The sequence below is a fragment of the Trichoderma virens genome, assembly GCF_000170995.1.
Source record: "Trichoderma virens Gv29-8 chromosome Unknown TRIVIscaffold_3, whole genome shotgun sequence".
Taxonomy (NCBI): Eukaryota; Fungi; Ascomycota; class Sordariomycetes; order Hypocreales; family Hypocreaceae; genus Trichoderma; species Trichoderma virens.
The window spans coordinates 286,709-310,261 of NW_014013746.1; the positions used below are offsets into that span (position 1 = coordinate 286,709).

Below are 23,553 nucleotides of genomic sequence, written 5' to 3' on the forward strand. Positions count from 1 at the left end.
CACGGAGGGTGGTCAGCGTTATGGAGCGATTGGCTGCCAGATAGCCGGAACCTCAGGCTATGAATGGGAGGCTCTTTTGTCGATGGTTCTGGCCAAGGCACGGACTCGGGGCTGCATCAAGTTGAGCCGCGCCCGAGGACAAGACGGACCAATGGACGACGGGATGGGACAAATCATGGCAACACAGATGAGGGACAAGTGACGACAAGACAGACAAGACAGATGGGGGCAAAACCGAATGTTCCAACGTCAACGCCATCGTAAGATAAACCACGACGCGTAGATTAAAATGGAGGGGCAGCGGTGCCATGAGTGGTTGCAATCAATGGCCGTCCAACAAGGCAGAAGCAACCAACAAGACAGCTGAAGCTGAAGCGAAGCTGTAGGAGCACCAGCTTCGGGCTTTTGGGGGGGCCGTCACTCCCGGCCCGCGAATGGCGAGCGAGCCGCGGCCTGAGTGGCCGAGATGGAATTGTCACAAGCCACAAGTTTGTTTGTTGACGGCTGGAGCGGGTCGTCTCTAGTCGGCGACGCTATGCAGCGAGCCCCGGACGAATGGCGTGGGATAGCGCAGCTAGTTTGGGGAGCTACCAAAGTGACACCGAGAAAGGACGGATGCGATGGAAGTTGAAGCAGACACGAGCGAGGCAGAGAGAGAGGGGAGAAGAGAGGAGGCGAGAGGGGGAGAGACACTCGAGGGAGACAGGCAGAGACAGGCAGAAACAGGCAGAGACAGACCAGAAGAGGCGAGGGGTTTGAGGTGATGAGCGGGGGAATCCGAGTCTCGCTTCCCAACTGCCGTTTTCTCTCGTCTGTCCAAGCACAGGTAAGCTGAACCATTGCAGCGAGCAGGGCTTAGTAACTGGCGAGACTCGACGATGGAGGAGCACTGGCATGTCACTCGGGCGCTTGCATCCCCCGTATTATTGCTGGGCATCATGTGTTTTTGCTCTTCCACCGCCTCTCTCTCTCTCTTATACGCGCGCATATACTCCGTACTGGACGAGCACATGCATCGCGATGCAGCTGCACAAGCACGCATGTGTGAGGTGAGTACGAGTACGTACCGCTGCTGCTGGGGGGTTGGCGAGGGAGGGAAAGGGAGTATCGTATGTACGAGCACTCGTGCAGTAGAAAGGAGAGGCTTGAGGTTTTTTTTTCGGTTGGTTGGTTTCTTCTGTTCTTTTCTTATCGCAGCCCCGTCTTGGAGGCGGTAGAGAAAGGCGGTGGCAGCGCGGCCTGCATATGCCTCTTGTCCCATGTCGAGTGGTTCCCTGCTTGCCATCCAGGCACAGGAACGGGAACAGCTCATCAGCGCTGCTGGGCCTATGCAGATCATTTACCGCCAGATTGAAGCTTTCTGGCGCTGCGAGAATCCGGATTTGCTGCATGCTGGGACTGGACCGCCTCCGGGGCAACTCGGCAGAATTCCTGGCCGCCTTTTCAACTGAGACACGCATGGATGCTATTACTACTTGTACGGTGCTTGACAGTATACGAGTAGTCGTAGTTTATGAGTGTTTCGGCACAGCACAACTTACAGCTGCTGCACAAGGAAAGCTCAAAACATGTAAATTGATTGTTCTCGTGACCGAGAAGAGTAAAACTCGGCATCTTTAGGATGATGGTTTACTGTACATGGCGCATGTCTCTCGTACGTTTTTGCCAAGGCCCCCGAATATAGCAGCCCGTATACTCGCGATCGGCCATGTCTTGGCCCTGGCAGATGCATCCAGCTATTTGCCAGTAGTACTGTAGCTACGGTATCTATCGTATTGTACTACCTAGTAGGTACTATCAAGACCACTACTATACATAGTACTACTGCTACTACTGTACGAGCGATGGATGCTACGATACATTGGAGCCAGTCGCGGGAGGGAGGCGGCAAAGACGAAAAACACGCAGCCAGGCAGCGGTTGCAAAGCGGGGAGCCAAGGTTTCCCGTCGCGGTGGATTCAAAAGCACGGCGCAAATTGCAGCTTGACCGGCAAAGCTAGCAGCACTATTTGATTTCATCAATTCTCTCGTGCATTCAATCTTCTCCATCGCGTCATGCCATGCGGTGCATTGAGCGGTGTTCGCCTGCAGCTGCGCGCTTTTACCGGTACAAATGGGCGGTGATGGGGCCCTGATCGATGATTTCATGATTCATTTCCTCGCGTGTGGGCGCTGGGTGTCCCTTTTCATTAAATAGCAAATGTGGTAGCGGCATTATTATTTAATACTACTAGAATGGATTTGATTTCATTTGATTTCATTTGCCCAGCTCGAGGCGCAGCACCATCGATATCAAAGGATCGCTGATTAAATTGATGGATGCTTCGTACTGCATCGAATGAAACTACATGATACATGTACTAAAGCTAGGCCGTACCTGGTACGGAGTCCCGGGATCCAGCTGCCATGTATTCCGCGCTGCCGCCCTCCCGCCTGCGAGTACCAAGTACATGGGACGGTTCGGCGACCCGCAACTGCAGTAAACCGCCACAGCAGAGCAAGGGGGCAGCATCATGACCGCCTTTCCTGACCAGCACCTGTTCTGTTGTGTCAATTTAAAGAAAAAAGAGGGGCAAGAAGGGCAAGAAGGGCAGCAAGACGAGAAGAAGCCGAAAAGGAAGAAAGAAAACGGGCGTCAGTCCCATCAACCGATGGGACGCCTCCGGAGCCACGGCGTTTGGCTTGAGACATTTGCCAACTTTGGTTGCTTTTGGCAAAGTTTATTACCGCCCCAAATCTGCGGTAATTTGTTTTCGGACACGAACAGTTGCCCGCCGCCTTTAAACGACTTAAGTGGTTTTTTTTTCTGGGAACTGGAAATGGAAATGGGAAACAGAACCCTTGCTGTAATTTGATGCTCGGCACTCGTTATAGAAAGTACTCGCACGGCTGGGCTCGCTAATGGTAGACGAGAGTACGAGCAATTTACAAGAGCCACTGGGGCTACGAGTAATATTACCTAGGCGGTACATCAATCTCGTTGATGGAAATAGTGCCTCGTCCCCTGCCCGCTCCCCACAGCTATCAATACGGCCCAGGGTTTGTTGGCCCGGCGGAACGTCTGGAAACGCTGTCGAAGGCGACCCCCCGGCTGGCGCTGGTGCTCGCCGCTTTCTGTCGCGTCCACGTGCCGCCGGGCCAGAGAGATTGATTAATTGAGGCTGGGGGGGAAAGGATGACGAGGAAGAGGAGGCGGAGGATCATGTAAACATTGTACGAGTATGCCTACGTAGTAGTCGACGTTGAGACACGACAGCGCTTCCGTCAACGTCCTGCCCGAAACGGAGCAACGCAACACGCCTCGCCGGAGCAACTGCAGACATACCGTTTTCCTGTCAGGCCGACTGCGACAGCAGCACGAAACATGACACCCATCTGGTCCGTTTTCGACCAACTCGACCTGTGTAAGTCGCCACCAACACCGCCTTGGCCGCAAGCACCGTCGTAATCAGACCCCGGCCTGTACAAGTAGCGCTAGCCGTGGGAGTGATTGATTGCGCTGCCCGCTTCCTTACTTCCTTGCTTCCTTACCGACAGTGCCAGTGCCCGCTATCAGCGCCGCATCCAGCGCCTGCGACGGTGCCTGTTCAGGTCCTTTTAGAGGCATCCCCCCCCGGACCACCGCCATCCTCTGCCTCACCATCCAAGCATCATAACCTCGCCCCTTTCCCTTGACGGCCCCGTTTCCTCCTTTTCCCCCCTCCAGCCCCCGGCCAGTTCAAGAAGCGTTCAAACCTGGTCGCCCTTTGCCTTGGGTCCTTTGGGGTGCGTTTCCGGGTGCCCAATGCGTACATCCGGTGGATCCTCCCAGTCCGCCGCCGTGTAACTCATCCATACTCGTTCAAGTGCAAGGAACCACAGCAACAATGGCTTGCAGTCGGTGTAGGTAGATGCTACTGTACAGCAAATCCGGACGAAACGAATCTCGGGCCTTTCGACAGGGGGGCCGTAGTGGGCTCAGTCGAATCCGAAACTTAAAACAAGAACCCAGAAGGAAGCATATTCGAAACCCATCCATCTCTTCGTTCGTTGCGTTCGTTGCGTTGCGTTGAGTTGCGTTGCGTTGCGCTGCGTCCCGTATACACCACAGACAAAGACGACACACCCTCAGACGGCCATGGCTTCATTACAGACACAGCCGTCGGGCCTGAGCAGCCACGGAAAGCTCACCAAGTCGCGCAGCCGCATCGTCGTCAAGCCCATCCTCAAGCGGCTGCACCACGTCCACTCGCACTCGGAGCGCAACTCGCTGGACCTCAACCGCGGCTGGGACGACCAGCCCGTGGCGACGACCCCCGAGCTGGAGTACAGCTCCTTCGACTTTGGGTCGCGCGATCTCGACGACCTGACCAGCGACCGCCGGCTGTATTCCAACTACCCACCTGCGCCAGCTGTCGGCGCAAAGCTCACGCGCGACGTCAGCTTCACAGATGTCGGCCCTGGAGCGCCTGGCCTGGGGCGCGCAAACACCTTCTCTTCCTCCCACGCGCGCACAACCAGCGGCAACTCGGTCACGGCGACTACCGCCACCCGCATTGGATCCTTTGTTCATCCCTCAAGGCAGATGCCCCGGACCTCGACGCCGCCTTTGAACTCATATGCCAATTCCGTTGTGTCGCTTGACAACGGCCTGACTGGCCAGCAGCAGCGTGATTTGACGGCTGCCATCGCCGAGAGCGACAGCGGCGACAACGACGAGCTTGACTTTGAGGAGCCGCTGGCCTCGCCCACATCTCTGCGACTCTCCCACTCAGAGTCGAACCCAAACGGCGCCACAGCCACCAAGAAACTCTCCTACTCTTCCAGCCTGCGTTCCAACTCACCTAACTCAAAACCAACAGCTGCCGGTCGCCCGTCTTTGTCTGGAAGCCAGCGCACCAGCTCAGATGGTCCTTCAGTGAGGGCCACCACCACTCGCTCCAACTCGGGCCCTTCTGTACAACGTCTCACCCAAGGCGCTGTGAATCACCAATCCACTGCAAACGAGGGCCCCTCGGTACCATTGCTCATCTCTACTACCCAGCAAAAGACTGCCTCAAATCCCATCTGCTCCACTTCGCCCATCTCCCCCTTCCGTACTTCTCTAGACATGAATGGTTTCCGCCTTCGCTCACGGAGCGAGATGGACACATCCACCCGCCAGGAGCAGGTCCGCGAGGCCCGTCGCAAGTTCGAGGCCAAGGAGAAGGAGAAGGAGGAAAAGTATGCTCGGGAGCAGATCCGCAAGCGGGAGCGCGCCGACGCCAAGGAAGCCCACAAGAACGAGCGGGCGCAGGCTCAAAAGCGAAAGACCAGCTTTGGACACACCAGCACCCTCTCCAGCGCGAGAAACTCGTCCAGCGTCCGCGAAAAGACCGAGTCTGATCCGCTCAACGGAAGCCAGGCGCAAGAGGCGCAATTCCAGGCCCCCTCCAGAAGCAAGTCGGCCAAGCGCAGGACAAACAGCCTCTGGACCGCCTTTATGCTTTGGCTGAGAACCCGCCTTCTTAAGCTGGCCAGGCGATAGGAGAGCCAGAACCCTTTCAAGGCTTCTCAGAAGAGCAGTAGCCAAGCCCAGGCTTCTTCCAATTCCAACATCTACATCCTCTCAACAACCCCCACTCAACGCGCACGAGTCCGTTCAACCAATGGATTCGATTAATCGGTGACGCACAGTTACCAAACAAATCATCACCGCCTCAGCTATTTACTGAGGACATGCATACGCACACGTATGTGTGTATGTATACTTATCCTTCGCCTTCTTACCAATCATCAATCGATTTAGCGAATCATATGACACTACTAGCGAGGTCGAGGTGCTGGATTTTACCAACATCTCAAATATTTATGATTTTTTTTTCTGTTTCTATTTTACGGCCCTTTGATACAGATGGGGAGCAACAGACCCCAGGCGAACGAAGCATCTGGCAATGCCGTTTTTATCTTTGACGCGAATCACAATGCAAACTTGTCTTTCTGCGAGGCGTTACGGAACCGGAATAGTACAAGCATAGGGCGGAAATGTTTGACAGCTTTTTTTTTCTAATCTCTCACTCACACATTGTTGAGTTTTGATGAAATTTTCTATATTCCACCCATCCATTGGGTCATTACATTACGAATTGCATACAGGAGGAAATACACATTTTAAGGGCACGCTTTGGAGCGTTAGAACAGGAATGCAAATATTCCTTGGAGCCCAAGCAACACAAACAACACATAACAAAAAAAATACGAATTTCCCAAAAAAAATTTGAATATCATGGACAGACTTGGAGAAGCAGGAGATGTCTTGTCCCAAAGGTGGCTTCTTGTTCGAGATTTACGGATCACTTGGAAGCGTCTTGGAAGACGCTAGGTTTTGGGGAGGAGTTTTGGCGGAGGTTGGATGGGAAGGGTTAATAGAGGAGGGATCCGTACAATCTGTAGTTGTTTAGGCTAGTGGTGTGAAATGCGAACAAGTTGCACTCAAGTTGTTTTTGAAGCTCCTTTGTCTCATGTGCATGTTTTTTGTTTTTGTTTTTTTATTGTTTTGAAGTGGGATGTGGGATGTCACATGCAGCCGGCTATTGGACCGTTTGTTTGGATTGGGAGTGTTTACAGAAATAACGACAGGTCGTCATGTTTACAGCGGAGTGGCATCATTGTACATGGCCGAGTGATGTGATTCGCTGGAGGACGCGAATCAGAGGGATTTGCCTAAAGGGGATCACCAGGGGCGCAGCGATGATCGGGAGGTTTGGTGCTGCTTTGTGTGGTTGCACTCGGGAAATGAGTGGGTTGTGGTGAGGGGACGGTGAGGCTCGGTGAATGGTTGGATGGTTTACAGTATCGTGTGGTCGTGCTTCGAGTTGTAGATTTTGGTCATGGTTGTCTGTGTATGTGACGACTATACAGACTTGTGAATGATATGATATGACTACAGATATATGTTGTATATGAGCATACCGTTGACACGGTTTACATTATTAGAAGGTAGACTGGCAGGTTATGCCAATACTGAATGATACCTTTGTGGTTCAAATATTATGATACATTTTGTTATTTGGTCATTTCTTCTTGCAGCTGTAGACTGCCTTCAAAGCTTCGATTTTGGCCTCACGTCCACTGCCGCCCACCAAGGATATCCAGGGGGAGCATTATCGTCAATGGTGTCCTTAAACTCGGGCGCCCTCTTCTGCAGAAAGCTCTCGATGCCCTCCTTGGCGTCGTTGCTCCTGACAAGCGAGTAAAACATCTTACTCTCCACCAAATGCGCCTCCTCTGGCGTTGCCGGCGCCCGGTAGATCTGGTTCTTCATCACGGTGGCCGACACCATGCTCACATTGGCAGCAATCTGGTCCGCAATCTTGAGCGCCGTGGGGAGCACCTGGTCGGCGTCGACAACCTCGCTGAAGAGCCCGTCAAAGAGCTTGTGGCCGGCGGGATAGACGCCGCCCGTCGTGGCCAGGTGCAGGGCCTTTGCGGTGCCGATGAGGCGCGGCAGGAAGAAGCTGCTGCAGGCCTCGAGGCAGAAGCCGCGCTGGCCAAAGACGAAGCCGACCTTTGCGTCCTTGCTGGCGATGCGGATGTTTGCGGGCAGCGTCATGGTGATGCCGACGCCGACGGCGGAGCCGTTGATGGCGGCGACGACGGGCTTGGTGCAGCGGTGCAGGGCGAGGCTGACCTGGCCGCCCTCGTCGCGGTGCTCGTCGGGCGACGACGAGGCCTGGCCGCCGGCGTTGAAGTCCATGCCGGCGCAGAAGAACTTGTTCTGCGGGTCGGACGAGGTCAGGACGATGGCCTTGACGCGCGGGTCCGAGGAGAGCTGGTTGAAGGCGGCGATGAGGGACGCGGCCATTTCGCGGGTGAAGGCATTGCGGGCGGCGGGACGGTGGAGCTTGACGATGATGACGGGGGTGACGATGGCGGAGGAGGCGGGATGGTGGGAGAACTGGAGGGTGGGAAGGGAGAAGGTGTTGTAGCTGGAGGGGAGATTGGAGGCCATTGTGATAGGTGAGTCTCTGTAGGTGGTGTATGTAGATGGAGATGAGAGGATGTTGGTTGGTGTTGAGGTTATGAGATGACTCGATGGGAATTGAGCGTTGTGGAGTGATAAGTCTAATGAATCATGAGCCTTGCAAGGGCGTGAGATAAAGTCAACGGAGGATGAGATGAGAGTTTGAAGTGAGATTCATCATTTACTTGGCGATAGATATGTGTCTGTCGTTCAGAAGAGCTCAAGATGACTGCATACTACGGAGTAATCTGGCACGCGTTTTGCCGTGGACCTCGGCTCCCCACGTTCTTGTCACTGCCGAGCTAATGGCATTTCGAGTCTAGCCTTGGATTGGACTTCGGTACTCGGGCCGTCTCCACGTTTGGAGAGCATCGACGTCCGATCAGTTCTATTTGGGGAAATCTGGAAAAGGCCTGCGTTTGATCTATACACGTGTCGCTTTTTACAACCAATGAACTGTAGCTTGATTTTGAGTGATTGGCTTACCTACTGTTGTTAATAAAGTTTTCCCTATCAATTTCCCTATCACTAAGAGAAGGAATAAGAATCTGGTATTACGACCATGGCGCTATAACACTTGCCATTTGGAATTATAGCACGAGCCCCTGCTCCCCTATTCTATCTCTGCTTTACTTTTCACATATCAAAACTGTAAAACAATGAGTATTGAGCAAGATACCTCTAGATAACTATATCCATGGCGCTGCCTCACGGAGATTTGGGTTCAACGGTACAGTGACTCGACAAACTATGCGAGCCGGCGGATCAAATAACTGGAATTCGTATCCATGAGCAAATCCCATATTAATTTCATCCTACAGAGGTGTTTTCCAGCAGAGTTAAAAGCCCGCCACTAAAACAGATGGCGTTTCAATGTTCACATACCTTTGGTCGCAAACTTTTCAACAGCAGTGGAGGTTTCATTGGTATTGCCTTGAGCAATATCAAAAGGCCCGACACTATTAACTGCGAGCAATAACCTTCAGGCGGGCAAAAACCAAGCCATAAATTTGTTGAGTCATATGATGAGGATGATATGTGAAGGGAACACGGTCTAAATATAAATACGACGCCCCGGCAGAATCCGAGAAACTCTCCTTTTATTCTTTACAAGTGCGCTCTTCGTATAGACCCGATTAGACAATAACAACATCGCAGTCCACGACCCTATTATTCCTACGTCGATATTCCTCATACCGGCCCAACGCTCGTCTGCCTCATCGTTGGCTCATATTATCACTTACAATGGCTTCAGCAAGAGGAAAGAAGTTGTTTTTCCGAGATTTGATTCACTGGTATAGGTATAAGTATTTCTGCTTGATAAGTAGGCGCATTAGAAAAGGAATGAGTTGATTCCTCGAGTGACGAATCAGGCTTGAAGATGGCTGGCTTGAATCATCGTGGGCTGAATATATTTCAGTGGAGCACTAGAGAGAAGACACCATCTATCTTCACAATGCGCCTTTCTACGAGACCCCCATGCTCCAAGTAGTGGCTAGGGAATCTATGGCTCTAAGTAGAGAATCCATTTCTTTGCCTTTTGAGACTTGAACTCGAGATTGTTATTCGTGCCTGACTGTTGATATATGTATATTGCGCCTGACTCTCAGTGGTGAAAGCATATTTCCAGTTGCTGTAACTCAAAACAGGTTTGTCCCTGTTAACTGCCCAAGAAAAAAGCCTGGTATCTAATTCGGCATGTACGACGCAGTTTTCTCAGCCCCCAACAGGCTAGATCGTCTCGATTCGATTGAGTATTTAGATCCTACCCGACGCTCCGTCGGCTTTGATGTCTCTTTATAACCTTTCTAGACACCCATCGAGCGATCTTTCAGCCAGATATATTTTGAGAAACATACATCAATTTAGCCCTGGGCAGGTAAAGCCAAATCAAAACATCACGCACAACGCGCTTTGCATCTCATGGAGCAGCTCATACCTTGCCACGTGGTCAGTGACAGAGGTACCAACACTATAGCGCAGTCGACGAACAACATCAAGTCAAAAGAAACCATGGACAGGCCGGATGACAATTTGCAATTATTGGGTCGAATCAGGAATCTTTGGGAGCAGAACATGTCGCGGCCCAAGATGACCCTACTGCTTCAAGAAGAGGGCTTTCAGGTCACCCAAAAAGCCGTTACAAAGCTGTGTAGTACCAACGGCTTACGGATGCACAACAGAACCAAGTCCAGGTCTAGCCAAGGTTACGGTTCGCGGTCATCTTATTCTAGTACCACTCTTCTAGGACATGAAGCCATGCCGCCTCCTCGAGCTGCTTCCGCACGGTCAAATCACTCCGATCAACCAGAACTTGCACGCGGTACGAGTTCAGCCACTGGGACGAGACGAAACGGGATCAAAAAGACCGCTGCTAGAGCTGGGGCCCGGCAACCTAGCCTATATGACGAACTATCGACACACAGTGACTATTTGGAGTCGCAGCAGAAGTTGGACACAATCTGCCAGAATGTCGCAAAATCAAAGCGTTTCGAAGACTCCAAGATGACCCAACTGGAGGTCAAGAACACCTTGGGACTAAATCCTGAAGAAGTTTGGGATGTACGAGATGCTTTGAGCGCCTTGCTGAGAAATCACGGCTTTGATAATAAGTTCAATGCGACACCTACGCTTGATGAGTGGAAGAACTTGATGTTATTCTGGGGTGAACGATGCCCTAAAATCAGCAATGCTCTAGGCGTAACACGACTCAATTTGGATGGCACAAACGGTGATGAAGGAGACACTTCGAAGATAAAAAGGGCGTTGTATGTTTTGTCACGGGACGTTTTGAAGAGGCTGCGCGATGATCGCCCATCTCGACAGGCGAAAAAGCAGCCACCTGAGTCGAACACACCGGACTCAGACCAGAATCGCCTCAGTACGGAATCCCTTGGTCACACCGATGCGCTCAATAATACGCTCGCCGATGGGCCCACCAATGAGTCCAATGAGTCCGCAACAGCCCCCGATCAGCCTGTTGCCGCTTCTTCCAGCGCTCAAGATACCCCCGTGGGCCAACAACAGATAATGCCCTGGACTCAACAACAGATTCCTGGTCTTTTTGAGGGTTCGAATGTACTGCCAGACGAGGTGACTGCGTATCAGCCTCTGCACCTCCAGGCAGACACACGCATAAGGCTCCAAATTGATCCCTTGATGATCCAGAGTGTTGACTCTCCCCTCTCAGAACCATTCTTGGCAAATTTTGTTTTTTCCCCATCGCCAGCCCTGCAAGTTTCAATTCTCTCAGGAATAGCTATGATCTATCAAAGGACGATGGTAGGGCTCCTACAGGCTGTGGGTAAACTCATCAATATGGGGGGCCTCAAGGTTCGGCGTTTCCTGGGCAATTTTGGAGGGCGGTATCAGGAAATACGCACCGATACAGCACTGGTTAGTTATCTGGCTCAAGGTTACCTACCAGAGTTTTTTGTTGAGGTGATACTTATCTGGGAACATTGAATGTTACCTGTGTTCAGTGTCATTACCGACAAGGATTGGCTTTGGGTATACTGTACGCTTGAAGGATGCCGGGTTGGTTTTTTGGGATGTTTCCTTCTTTTGCATGTTCGTTTCCGGTTCCGGTTCCATTTGCATTTACATTGGCGTTGTGGGTGTCATTTCATTAAATAGCAGTTGTTATTCAGATACCCATGAACCCGCCAGGATGGACGGTTCTCGGTTTTAGTCTATGGATTGGTTGGTTTTCGGTGTTTTGGCGTCACGGATTGGTATTGGATGGGATACACAGAGGGAAGTGTTAACGCTACGAAAGTATTGTTACACTTGTAGCAAATTAATTTGACGCAGAGTCTAGGCAACCTAGAAGCGTTTTATGTATTAATACCTTATGTATTAATATGTATTGATATGTATTGAGTATAGGTAGCTGTATTACAACAACGAATTGATGAAGTTGGAACTCTGATTCTTACATGCCGCTTTGCGCTGCCACGGGAAAATGAACTGCCGCAAAATGCCGAATCTACCGACCCGCCGCTAACGTCGTCAGAGACTCTTAGCACTGGCCTTGCCTTGATCCTTTGGCCCGCCCCCACCATGGCAAAAGCTAAGCTTCGCATTTCGCAATCGCGATAATTTCAATGCAATCCGACCTCACTCCCGCCTGAGAGCCTAATTGCTTGTGGCAGCCGTCTCAACCCTCCCAGTCCCAGGCCACGGGTCCATCGCATCGACAGCGCAAACCAATGCTCAAGTCCGGCTCGGCAGCGCATCCATTGCGCCGCGCACAGGCTCTGCGGAGCTTGGCGGCGGTGCGTCCCGGAGCTGCGCGGCACTACGCAACGGAGATTGAGCCGGAGCGGCCCAAGGCGCCGCGGCAGGGCAATGAGCAGAAGCTGGGGAGGTCGTTCCAGGGCCAGGTCATGGGCAGTATCGGCGCGCGCCTGAGGAGGGAGCGCGAGCAGCGCGAGCAATACGAGAAGTGGAGAGACATGAACGACCCTGCGAGGAACTGGATGATCACTTTCCGTATGTGACGTCGTGGTTGTCTCTGTATGCTGATGCTGATGCTGACTCCTTGGTTTTGCTAGTCTTCCTATCGAGCGTTGGCATTTCCTACTGGCTGGGCACCTACTGGCCACGAGAACCCGAGCCCAACTCGACGCTGCCGCTATCCAAGACGAGGCCGCCGGCGCACAACATCAAGCTGGAAAACATGCAGGCGGCGTGGGCAGACTTTGTCAAGATTGTCGGCAAGGACAATGTCAGCACGGACGAGGACCAAGTCAGCGCGCACGCCACGTCGGATTGGTCGACGCACAAGGCCGACCCGGACGACCGTTCGTTCTGCATAGTGTATCCCGGCTCAACGGAGGAGGTCTCGGAGATTATGAAGATTTGCCACAAGAGGAAGATTCCAGTCACCGCCTACAGTGGAGGGACCAGTCTCGAGGGACACTTTGCGCCGACGAGGAAGGGCATTTCCATTGACTTTGCCCGGATGGACAAGGTTCTGGCCTTGCATGAGGATGATCTGGATGTGGTTGTTCAGCCTGCCGTTGGCTGGGAGGAGCTCAACAACGAGCTCTCGGACAAGGGCCTGTTCTTCCCTCCGGACCCTGGCCCAGGAGCCATGATTGGAGGCATGGTTGGGACTGGATGCAGCGGCACCAATGCGTACAGGTATGGTACAATGCGGGAGTGGGTTCTTAGCCTGACGGTTGTCATGGCAGATGGCACCATCATCAAGACCAGGCAGCGTCCTCGCAAGAGCTCTGCCGGCTACGACCTAACCAAGCTTTTCATTGGATCTGAGGGCACTCTCGGCCTGGTGACGGAAGCTACGCTCAAGCTCACGGTTAAGCCCGAGTCTACAAGTGTTGCCATCTGCTCATTTCCCTCGATTCACCATGCAGCCACCTGTGTGAGCAAAGTCGTTGGCAAGGGCATCCCTGTTGCGGCCGTGGAGATTTTGGACGACAACCAGATGAAGTGCATCAATATTTCCAAGACCACCTCTCGCACATGGGCGGAAGCTCCGACGCTGTTCTTCAAGTTTACCGGAACCCCCAGCAGCATCAAGGAGCAGATTGCGCAGGTCCAGGCTCTCGCCTCAAAGGCCGGCAGCAAGACATTCGAGTTTGCCAGAAGCGAGACGGAGCGCGAAGAGCTGTGGAGTGCGAGAAAGGAGGCGCTCTGGAGCACCATGTCGGTGAAGAAGGAGGGCGATCGGGTCTGGACTGGAGATGTGGCTGTTCCGATGAGCAAGCTGCCACAGTTGATTGAGGAGACCAAGGAAGATATCCAGAAGAGCGGGCTGTTTGCGTCGATTGTTGGGCATGTTGGTGATGGAAACTTCCACAGTAAGTTGAATCGGCGGAATACTTGAATGAGCCAAGCACGTTGCTAACTGCGGGAAAAGCTATCCTTTTGTACAACGATGCGCAACGGAAGAAGGCAGAAACGGTTGTCTCACGGATGGTGAAGCGGGCGATTGAGCTTGAGGGCACAGTCTCGGTAAGTTTAGGGCTGGTTGACAAAAGATAAAAGACTCTAGGTACTGATCTTCTTGACAGGGAGAGCACGGCGTGGGTTTGGGCAAGAGAGACTATCTGCCCCATGAAGTTGGCGAGACGACGGTGGACGCGATGCGCCAGGTAAGCTGCATGAGCCACTCTCCTACACTCGATTTTGTCGTGCAAATATTAACATGGCGATATAGATCAAAAAGGCGTTTGATCCGCTGTGCTTGTTGAACTGCGACAAGGTTGTTCGTGCGCAGAAGCCTAAGGCTGGCGAGGTCAAAGAGTGGTGAAGCCTTGAATGAGGAGTCTGATGAGGTAGACATCACGAGGCCCTCGATGGGAAACTGTATTATATTCTAGTGTGTGTATCTGTAAAAGCACCGACTTTGTTAGACGAGAGATGCAATATCAAACCCTCTCTGTCTCTGCTTTATATGAACTGCACCTTGTACAAGTGAAGTCACAAGCCACAGGCATCAACCCGCTTATCTAAGCTCCCGCCCCACGCTATGCCGTCATCGGGGCAATCACACGCTGCTGGTCCCTGCGCCAACTCCAAGCTCGTGACATTGCCAGCTGCTAGACAGCCCCAATAAGCAACATTCCAGCACCTCTTGGATGCCTTCATAACTGCTGCATAAGCAAATTCTCCGAAATCGTCTTGCTCTCGACGAGTGCTTTTGTATCTTCTTCGCCCCAGAGAAACTCAATAGAGAACCGACTACTGGTAAACCGCCCCGCCATTCATTCGCGCCGAGTGTTGTCACTGCGATTCCAACCCCGCTGGCCCCCCTGGGTCTGTCGCGTCTTCATCATCTCTCTCCATGTCGCTCTTTACCGCACAGCTTCATCCCGGACGGGCCCTCGGGTTTTTCAGTAAGCAGAATCCAACGTTGGCTCAGAAACTCTGTTGAATCCCAGACTCACCATTCTCTGCTAGCCCTTGGCGCGTCCCTTCACGATGTCCTGACCCGGGTCAAGGCAGAGCCGCAAGCGTTCCCGAAACTCGAAGTCCTCTACTCCCGAGACCAGCCCGTCACCGAACCAGTGTGCGTCGTTCTGCCGCAAAACGGCGTCAGGTTGCGGTTCGATGGCCCTGAGCAGCGCCTCCGCTTGATCGAAGTCATCGACTTTACAAAGAGCCACATCACCTTTAAGGATCGGGATCTGGTACGGCCGGCAGGCGCCGCTGCTCCCGAAGTGCCAGGAGAGTCTTCGGCGGGACCTACGTTTCGGCACATTTACCACCGGCTGCTGGGACCAACCTACGCGGGCGAGTTCATTCCTCCGACGGCGTCTCAGGGCAACGGGACGTATGTCTTGTCGTATCCCGGCGTGGCCTTTAACTTCTCCGTGCCCACCTCGGTGTACTCTGCCGATAAAGACGTCGTTTCGCTGCTTTCTGCATCGTCATCCCAGATTGCGACTTCCATGGCTGTGTTTAGTGGTAATTCTTGGGCAGAGGTGCGGCCAACGCTGTGGACGGATGTGCTGCCTAGCGTCAAGGTGACTTCAACTATACCTCGTGGAAAGGACGTTTACCCCGATGAGGTATCTTTGATTCGACTGCATGGTGGGGGAAAGATACAGCTATTTCGGAAATGGACGGCAAACTCTTTCTGGATCATTCTTGGTGAGACCACGCCACAGGATCTCGTGGCGGAACTTGGGCCGCCGAATGCGATATATCGCAAGAATGATCAGAAGATGGTCATTCACAAGATGCGAGCCGCAAGTAATGCACATGGCCGCCCTAATGTGAAGGATTTGGGTCGGCCGGATGAGTCAACGGATACGGACCAGTCGTCGATGCACACTGGTTCTGACGAATCGGATAACGAGGCTGCGGTCGAAGATGAAGGAGGAGACAATGCGTCCGGAGAGTGTTTCTACAACTATTTCTATTTTGGCTTTGACATTCTCATGTCTACGCCCGTACCTCCTTCCAGTCTGCCACCGGGAGAGACACAGGTACCGGACGATATTGGAAATGGAATTAAGGCTCATGCTCCTGATCGATTGGTTGCGACGAAATTAGTGCTTCATGGCAACATCCCCGGCTCTTACGAATTCAACCGCCATCGTCGGTGTCGCTGGGAGATTAGCTACCTGGATGATTTGGCTAGTGATAACGGACCGGTCAACTCTGAGATGGAATTCAAGACGATAGAGAATCTCATGAGCAGGAAATGGGAGGGCGTGTATCCCACAGACAAGACCCAGCCGCGGCAAGGGGGTATGGTCCTGAACCGCGGCTGGGGCGACAGCCCAGGCAGCAGTTGCGAGTTTCTCGGCGGGTGGGAGGAGAGCGGCGCGAGAAGACCAGAGGCGAATGGCGATTCTACGACGACGCTGTATGGCTTCCCTGGCATGGTTTTTGAAGTGTTGAGAAACGATTATGTCAATGCTTTGACGGTGTTTTGAGGGTTGGGAACTTGAGAGGGGGGAGGGAAGGTTTACGGGTAATGCATGAAGAAAGGGGCTTTTTTGATACTAAGCATTCTACGAGAGCGGAAATATTGTATTTCTGAGGCCGTCTTTTTTATTATTATTGCTTTGGATGTTTGTTGGGTGTTTTGGATTGGGATAGCATACATGGTATGTGTAAACATGCTGAAGCTTTTTGGCTTTCATAGCTTTTTGCCCTTTAATACAGATGGGTTTATAAGTTAGTTTGGTCATGTTCTAAATGACTGTGATGTGCTACTGAACCAAGTAATCGAGGTGATATTTATAATCAAGATGAAATTGTTAATGAAGTCATATACTAAGATCCTTCATATGCAAAACTATTATTATACAGCCAAGCCCCGCTCTCGATGGCACTCCATCGGCCGAAGACGAAGCCCGTGTCATTGTCATCAAGATTTAATGTCATCATTTAGACATTTTTTGTTATCTCCTAATCGGTGTTTAAAGGCGCCATCTCGGAATTACCGGGGTTTCCATGAATATTCCTCCATGATGACTTGCTCCAAGGAGGCTAGTTGAGTTATCGGCCTTGTTTTGAGGGCGAATCGTATTTTCTGAGCTCATGTGGACTCTTTGCACATGCATGATGCACTGCTTGCGCGGCTTCCATACATTGCGCGGCATCAATTCAGCAAAACTGGTTAGCTGAGTACTCGGCATATCTAGTCTTTCCTTTTCCGAGGCATCTTCTGTTGCGGAACATGTGTTTCCATCTCATTTGGCGAAGTTTTTATTCCTAACGTAATCCTTACTCTAAATGCATGCCGACATATGGATGCTTTGCTGCATAACGAGCTGCAGCGTTGGCGTGGCAATTGCCTTCCACACTGGAATGACCTGGAACCCAACGCAATTCAAGCTGGACTTCATTATCGCAGAGATATTGTGATACAGCCATGAGATGGCGGATAATGGGATCGTCAAGCAATCGGGCGTTGATCGTAGTGCTCTCTCGAAGCTTGCTTATTGTTTGCAAAACGCTGGTGCAGTCGCTAAAGACTGTCACCTTGGACCACCTGGCCTTGCCATTGGAGGTCTTCTTATTATTGTCCAAGTAAAGTGCCCTCTCCATCACGGCAAAAGTTAAAGCGTGTACAATGGCAGCGAGCTCGGTAAAGGCAGAGTCTCGCCCTCGGCTAGTTAGAGTAAAGTGTTTTACGTTCCAGTGCCTATCTTTCTTAGGCGTTAGAGGCTGATAAGCGACAGCGGCGCCAGATGGAATGGCTCTGGCTTTCTTAAGTGATTTTGGTGTCGTGATCGTAGAACCATCTGTAAAGAAGACCCTATGGCGGCGACCAGCATTACACTGAAAAATATTCGTCGCCGTATCAAGAGCCCTTTCCTTGCTGGGTATGACAATGTTGGCGCAGAATCTGAGTTCGCGAGCAACATTGAACTTGGCCATTTCTTTGTCAAAGTTGAAAATTTTGTTGACATCTCTTATATAGCAGGTATTTTCATGTGCAATAGCTCTCTCCTCTTCTCCCATGTTACCATGACGGCTTCGGTTTGGCGTAGCATTGGCCTTTAGTGCTAGAGTTTTTATAGCATTGCGTAGTAAAAGAGGTAGTAACAGATGGAAGAGACTGCTTCGAGAGCAGATGTAAGAGAAGCAATGAAATCTCTATAGGTAGGCGCTTTTGATCAGCTTGTTATTTCAAGGCAACCTCTTGTTCCGTGAACCTCACCTTGGTGGTGTTGATCAAGTATCTTTCCATTGTTTCTTGTTGGTTGCGTATACTTTGTGATTATTTGGAAACATTTTCATCGTGTTTGATGAATATGTGATGACAAAGTGCAGTTAATTGCTCCATGCCACGGGACGTACTCATGTGACATTTGACACTTAACGTCCTTTTGCGCCACTGAGCCAAACATTCCATCATTTCAGTATTACCTCAACTACTATAGATACTAGACTAAACTTGTCGCCTATCAAAATTTTGCCAAGTCATACTCCGAATATACTGCGGCATAGTAAAAAGAGCGATGGTGTTGCTTTTTGGTAGATCTGATTACGGAGTACATAGTACGGAGTAAATCCAGCGGAGTCGGGGAATACGCCGTATTCACGTATTCTCGGCAGGCACAAGCGACAGCCGAACGGAAGAATCCTTTCGACGCCGGTGAATCGCGGCCCAAGGAGCTAAGAGTGGAGCGCCTGCCTCGCTCTGGTCGCTATTTCCCGTCTGGAGCTGGGTATACGAATACTAAGTAAGCCACGGAAGGTTCCGACGGCGCTCCTTCAGCTACTCCTTCGGCTGCACCTGACATGAATAGACGGAACGTCCAATGTGAGATGATTGCCAAGTCAGTTGGTCAGTCAGCAAAAATGCTGATGCACGTGTGACAGGCAGGGGTTTGGCCGAGCTCGAAGCCACTTCCGACCGTTCTCTGGATTCGGGAATTCTCCCGGCTTTGCCTCTCTGGCATGAGTAGGATCAAAACACCTTCCGCAAAGCACATGCAGAACAGAAAATCCAGATCAAATGCTACTTTGTTCGCATTGCGAAGCCTTGGCTTCCCCGTTACGGGTCTAGTCTGGACGAGATTTGAACAAAAAAAAAACAGGCAAAAGATTGCCGCGCGGGGCAGCCCACAGCGCTTTTTGTGGGCTCTCAAAATTCTGACTCTGACCGGGTCCATTTGAGATGCAAAGGGGGGCCGCCAGCAAACAAATTTGGCGATGGATGTGATGATGTGACGGTTTGATTACGGAGTACTTGCTAACAGGTACTTACAGTCGCAGGTGCTTGGCAGCTTTTACCGACGGTTAGGTGCAAAAATTGAAACCTCTTCGTTATTGCTGCTAATCTAATTCTACAGACCAGACTGATGTGAATCGAGTGTTTTGCTTTGCATCTTGTCATCGCAGTCCAATACAGGCAAAAACACCACAGGGCGCACCTCGTGGTAGTCTATTTTAACTCGCCTTCGCTGTTCGGACTTGTGCAATCACCGGGGGGCAGAAGTACTGCATACTAGCCGCTAGAGCACTCCAGGCATCGGCCAATATCAAAGGGGTTGTGGAAAAAAGAACCTTGAAACCCATTTATTGCCGAATCCTTAAACCCAGCAACCAGACGCCGCCATTGGCCTATCTCGCCAGCCCAATGCTGGCACCCGCTCTCGGCCGATGCCCTGCAGACCGGTATGAGAATCTGGTCTTAGCCTGGCCCCCACTAATGGAGGAAAAGATCCAACACCGGGCTGAGTGGCCGGAAGGCGTCCTTTGCGGTGAGAATGGGCTATTATTACGAACGTCCTAGGGTCGGGAGAGGCAAACACCACACCAATGGCCATGACAAAGCCACGCGCCGAGCATAGACGAACAATACGGGGGCGTCGTCGACGGCGATACACGGGTCCTGAGCTCGCACGAGGCTGCTCTTGGCGATATTTTTGTCTCCGGGCAAGGCATCAACAGATCATCATGCTTCTTTGATGTTCTCCCAACATGCGTTTCTAAGCCCAAGCCTTGCACTTGTCCCGTGCCGGCTTCCGGGAATCGGGTCAAGCCCACGCCGAACTCAACCAGCCCACTCTTCGTACATACGAAGGCACGAAAACAACGGCATTTTAGTGGGCCGGCCGATGAGTTGTGGTCTTTGTTTCTAGCTTTCGCTTGATGACAAACGCGAATGCTTGACGCATTTTGAGGTTCCTTTCTCACCTTCTCTGCTGGGGAGGGGAGACTATCGGAGCGCTACCTTTCTATATAGTAATAGCATCCCCCGTGGACAACCATCTTCTCTGCCCATCCTCTCTAGGTTTTTTTCTCCATCCCCCCCTATCTTCTCGATTTTCCTCCCTTGTCTTGCCGCAGCTGTTGGCAAGACGAGGATCTGGATCAACTGCTCCCAAGCTCAGAGCCAAGAAAGAGGAATCCGAGACAAGTCGCCACGAGATTCAGCGTCCCTCTCGCCACGCGACAGCTCCACCAAAGGTCTCAGCCACCGAACCCTAACCCAACGATTGTATCTTGCAAGCTGTCGACGCCTCATAATGGCCGCCTCACAAGCCACAACGCCCGATAGGCGCACCAGCTCAGACGACACAGTCAATCCCGCGCGCAGCACAGATGGCGAGATCAAGGCCATTGAAGCTGGCGTTGGAGTCGACAAGGAGCTCGGAGAGAGCAACATTGGCGTTTCAACGCTAGAAAAGGACGATGCGGCATCGGCATCGGCATCAACAACGGCACCGGCCGCCGGAGGCCCCCCGGCGCAACAGCCGCCCGCAGAAGACCCGGAAGCCAGCCGGACGAAGGTTGAGACGTTTCTCATCATCTTCGCCCTGTGTCTGGCCCTTTTCCTGGCCGCTCTTGACATGACCATTATCACCACTGCTATCCCAACCATCTCCAACCACTTTGGTTCCAGCGCCGGTTACATCTGGATTGGAAGTGCCTATCTGCTCGGCAACGCTGCATTCGTGCCTACATGGGGCAAGATATCCGACATCTTCGGCCGCAAGCCTACCCTCATCGCTACCGTCACCATCTTCTGGATCGGTTCGCTGCTATGCGCCGTCAGCACCAGCATGGGTATGCTTATTGCTGCCCGTGCTATCCAGGGCGTCGGTGGTGGTGGTACCATCGTTCTGCCCAACATCTGCATCTCTGATCTCTTCTCTATGCGCAAGCGAGGCATGTATTTTGGTATCCTCGGTATGGTTTGGGCCCTTGCCTCGGCCATCGGACCCATTCTTGGTGGTGTCTTCACCAGCAAGGTCTCGTGGCGCTGGTGCTTCTACATCAACCTGCCTTTGGGTGGCATTGGACTGCTCATTCTCATCTTCGTCCTCAAGCTGCACAACCCCCGCACGCCAATCAAGCAAGGACTGGCTGCCATTGACTGGGTCGGCAACGTTCTCATTATTGGCGGTACCCTTATGCTGCTCTTTGGGCTTGAGTTTGGTGGTGTTCAGTTCCCCTGGAAGTCCGCTGCCGTCATCTGCCTCATCGTCTTTGGTTTCATCACCATTGCCCTCTTTGGTATCTATGAGAACCGAGTGGCCAAGTTCCCCGTGATGCCTACTCGACTTTTCCGTGGTAGGACCAGCATTGCCGCCTACGGCCTGTCTCTCATGCATGCCATGACCTTCATGTCTGGCAGCTACTGGCTTCCTCTCTACTTCCAGGCCGTCTTGGGTGCCACATCTCTTCTTTCTGGTGTCTACATTTTGCCCTATGTCCTGGCCCTGTCCATAACATCTGCCCTGACCGGTGTCTTCATCAAGAAGACGGGCAACTACAAGATTCCCATCATTTTTGGACTGACGGTCATGACTCTGGGCTTCGGTCTCTTCATTGACCTAGGCTCTAGGGCAAACTGGGCCAAGATTATCATTTTCCAGATCATTGCCGGCATTGGTGTCGGTCCCAACTTTCAGTCTCCTCTCATTGCCCTGCAAACCAACGTTGAGCCCCGAGATATTGGAGCTGCTACTGCCAGCTTCCAGTTCCTCCGTCAACTTGGAACGTCCACCTCTGTCGTCATTGGCGGTGTCATCTTCGACAACGAGATGCAGAAGCAGCAAGCCTTCCTACAACAACAGCTCGGGCCCGAGTTGGGTGGTAGATTTTCCGGCTCTCAGGCTGCATCAAGTGTATTCCTAGTAGCCAGCCTGAATGGCCATCAGCGAGAGGTGGTCGCCACGGCCTACTGGAATGCCCTGCAAAAGATGTTTATCGCTTATACCTGCTTCGTTGCTCTTGGCCTCTTCATCAGTCTCTTTGTTGAGCAGAAGACGCTCAGCAAGCAGCACACGGAGCACAAGACAGGCCTCAAATCTCTCAAGCAGGAGACAAAGACGAAGCAACCCGATGTTGAGAAGGCCGTGGATGTCGCCAAGTAAAGAGAGCAGATGATGATTGTCTTACAACAATAACAAAAGTTTTAATTTCCATTGTCTTCCATTGTGTTACGGCGTTGATTGTATATATGGGAACGGAAGGATGCAAGAAGAAGATATCCAGCATTTCAGGGGTATATACGCATCGGCTGATGAGTTGTTCAGCATGCCTCCACTCTTGGGTACATTGTTCATATGCTTTAGATTTTGCTTATAGGTGGAGGTCACTATTTACGACACTAATAAATATGCGCCATTGATACTATGTACAGCAAATGCATGTCTCATTTCCAAGTAAGACTAACAGTTGGTGCTTGTACTCCGTACTTGTATGTGAATCTATGAGGCTTGATCTTGAATTACATAATCATTTAATTCTGCCACCGTTGCTGTGGCGACGGCATCCAAAGCCCCACCTGCCCCGTCACGCTATGCTAGGTATCGAGTACTTGGAAATGTAGACCTTTTAAGCGTGAAACCTTTGTAGCTCTACCTGAAGCCGCTTGTCTGCACCAACCCAAAGTTGCTTCGTACAAGCAACTTTAGTGTCTGTATTTCCGTAAACAGGTCTTTTTCGATCTCAGCACCCTGGCTCTTCCTGCACAATGTCCACATCGCACAGATCTTTTCCCAAGCCCCTCCCCGCTAAAGAGTATTGAACTTATGACACAATAGATAATTATTATATTCTGTCTCTCTATTTGCTTTTTTTCCACGATTATTAAGGGAAACTTCTTGGGTCTTTGCTGCGTGCGTTTCATACGCACTGACCAGAAGCTCCGGACTTGAGGTACCTTGGTACCTCCTAATTGCCCATTGCTCCACCGCTATCCCCGCCAAGGAATTATCAACAACAACACACTTACCATATACACATACCTTGGAAAGAAAAAACGAAGACCATCGGCAGTGGTGGTCATCCCGCCGTCAGCATGGCTCACCTTCGAACACGCTCCGATCGAGACCCTACCCGGCCTACCATGAGCTCGTCAGCCATGCGAACAGGCGCCGGCGTGCGAGGCACGCGTCAGGCCAGCACCAGCGGCAGCGCCAGATCCTCAGCCGTCGCAACAAATCGACACCTGGCCGCCGCGTCACGGGCCGACCGGTCAGGCGCCATGTCCCCTACGGAACGGGCGAATTCTACGGCAACGATTGGGACGAAGCGCAAGGAGCGCGACTTTGAGGCCGACGTGGTGGTGGGTGGAGGCGAGGAAACAAACATCAATGTTGTGGTGCGGTGCCGAGGCCGGA

General features: G+C 52.0%; 7 protein-coding genes across 7 annotated transcripts; 5 read left to right on the forward strand and 2 right to left on the reverse strand.

Moving 5' to 3' along the window:
• Positions 1-4,117: 4,117 nt before the first annotated feature.
• Positions 4,118-5,506, forward strand: TRIVIDRAFT_54700 (uncharacterized protein; the record flags this gene model as incomplete). Its single annotated transcript, XM_014103890.1, has 1 exon — positions 4,118-5,506. The coding sequence occupies one exon, from the start codon at positions 4,118-4,120 to the stop codon at positions 5,504-5,506; it is 1,389 nt and encodes a 462-aa protein (XP_013959365.1).
• A 1,554-nt stretch (positions 5,507-7,060) lies between these two features.
• TRIVIDRAFT_61866 (uncharacterized protein) lies at positions 7,061-7,969 on the reverse strand (the record flags this gene model as incomplete). Its single annotated transcript, XM_014103891.1, has 1 exon — positions 7,061-7,969. The coding sequence occupies one exon, from the start codon at positions 7,967-7,969 to the stop codon at positions 7,061-7,063; it is 909 nt and encodes a 302-aa protein (XP_013959366.1).
• Positions 7,970-9,994: 2,025 nt separating this feature from the next.
• Positions 9,995-11,508, forward strand: TRIVIDRAFT_61867 (uncharacterized protein; the record flags this gene model as incomplete). Its single annotated transcript, XM_014103892.1, has 2 exons — positions 9,995-11,377; positions 11,464-11,508. The coding sequence occupies 2 exons, from the start codon at positions 9,995-9,997 to the stop codon at positions 11,506-11,508; spliced, it is 1,428 nt and encodes a 475-aa protein (XP_013959367.1).
• A 684-nt stretch (positions 11,509-12,192) lies between these two features.
• Positions 12,193-14,261, forward strand: TRIVIDRAFT_54702 (uncharacterized protein; the record flags this gene model as incomplete). The annotated part of the gene is made up of 5 exons (XM_014103893.1): positions 12,193-12,475; positions 12,538-13,809; positions 13,869-13,963; positions 14,023-14,103; positions 14,169-14,261. 5 exons carry the CDS (start codon positions 12,193-12,195, stop codon positions 14,259-14,261), a joined length of 1,824 nt encoding a protein of 607 aa, XP_013959368.1.
• A 534-nt stretch (positions 14,262-14,795) lies between these two features.
• Positions 14,796-16,395, forward strand: TRIVIDRAFT_31858 (uncharacterized protein; the record flags this gene model as incomplete). The annotated part of the gene is made up of 2 exons (XM_014103894.1): positions 14,796-14,847; positions 14,912-16,395. 2 exons carry the CDS (start codon positions 14,796-14,798, stop codon positions 16,393-16,395), a joined length of 1,536 nt encoding a protein of 511 aa, XP_013959369.1.
• Positions 16,396-17,191: 796 nt separating this feature from the next.
• TRIVIDRAFT_61870 (uncharacterized protein) lies at positions 17,192-17,848 on the reverse strand (the record flags this gene model as incomplete). The annotated part of the gene is made up of 1 exon (XM_014103895.1): positions 17,192-17,848. The coding sequence occupies one exon, from the start codon at positions 17,846-17,848 to the stop codon at positions 17,192-17,194; it is 657 nt and encodes a 218-aa protein (XP_013959370.1).
• Positions 17,849-20,448: 2,600 nt separating this feature from the next.
• On the forward strand, positions 20,449-22,302 carry TRIVIDRAFT_189029 (uncharacterized protein; the record flags this gene model as incomplete). The annotated part of the gene is made up of 2 exons (XM_014103896.1): positions 20,449-20,592; positions 20,677-22,302. The coding sequence occupies 2 exons, from the start codon at positions 20,449-20,451 to the stop codon at positions 22,300-22,302; spliced, it is 1,770 nt and encodes a 589-aa protein (XP_013959371.1).
• Between the last annotated feature and the right edge of the window lie 1,251 nt (positions 22,303-23,553).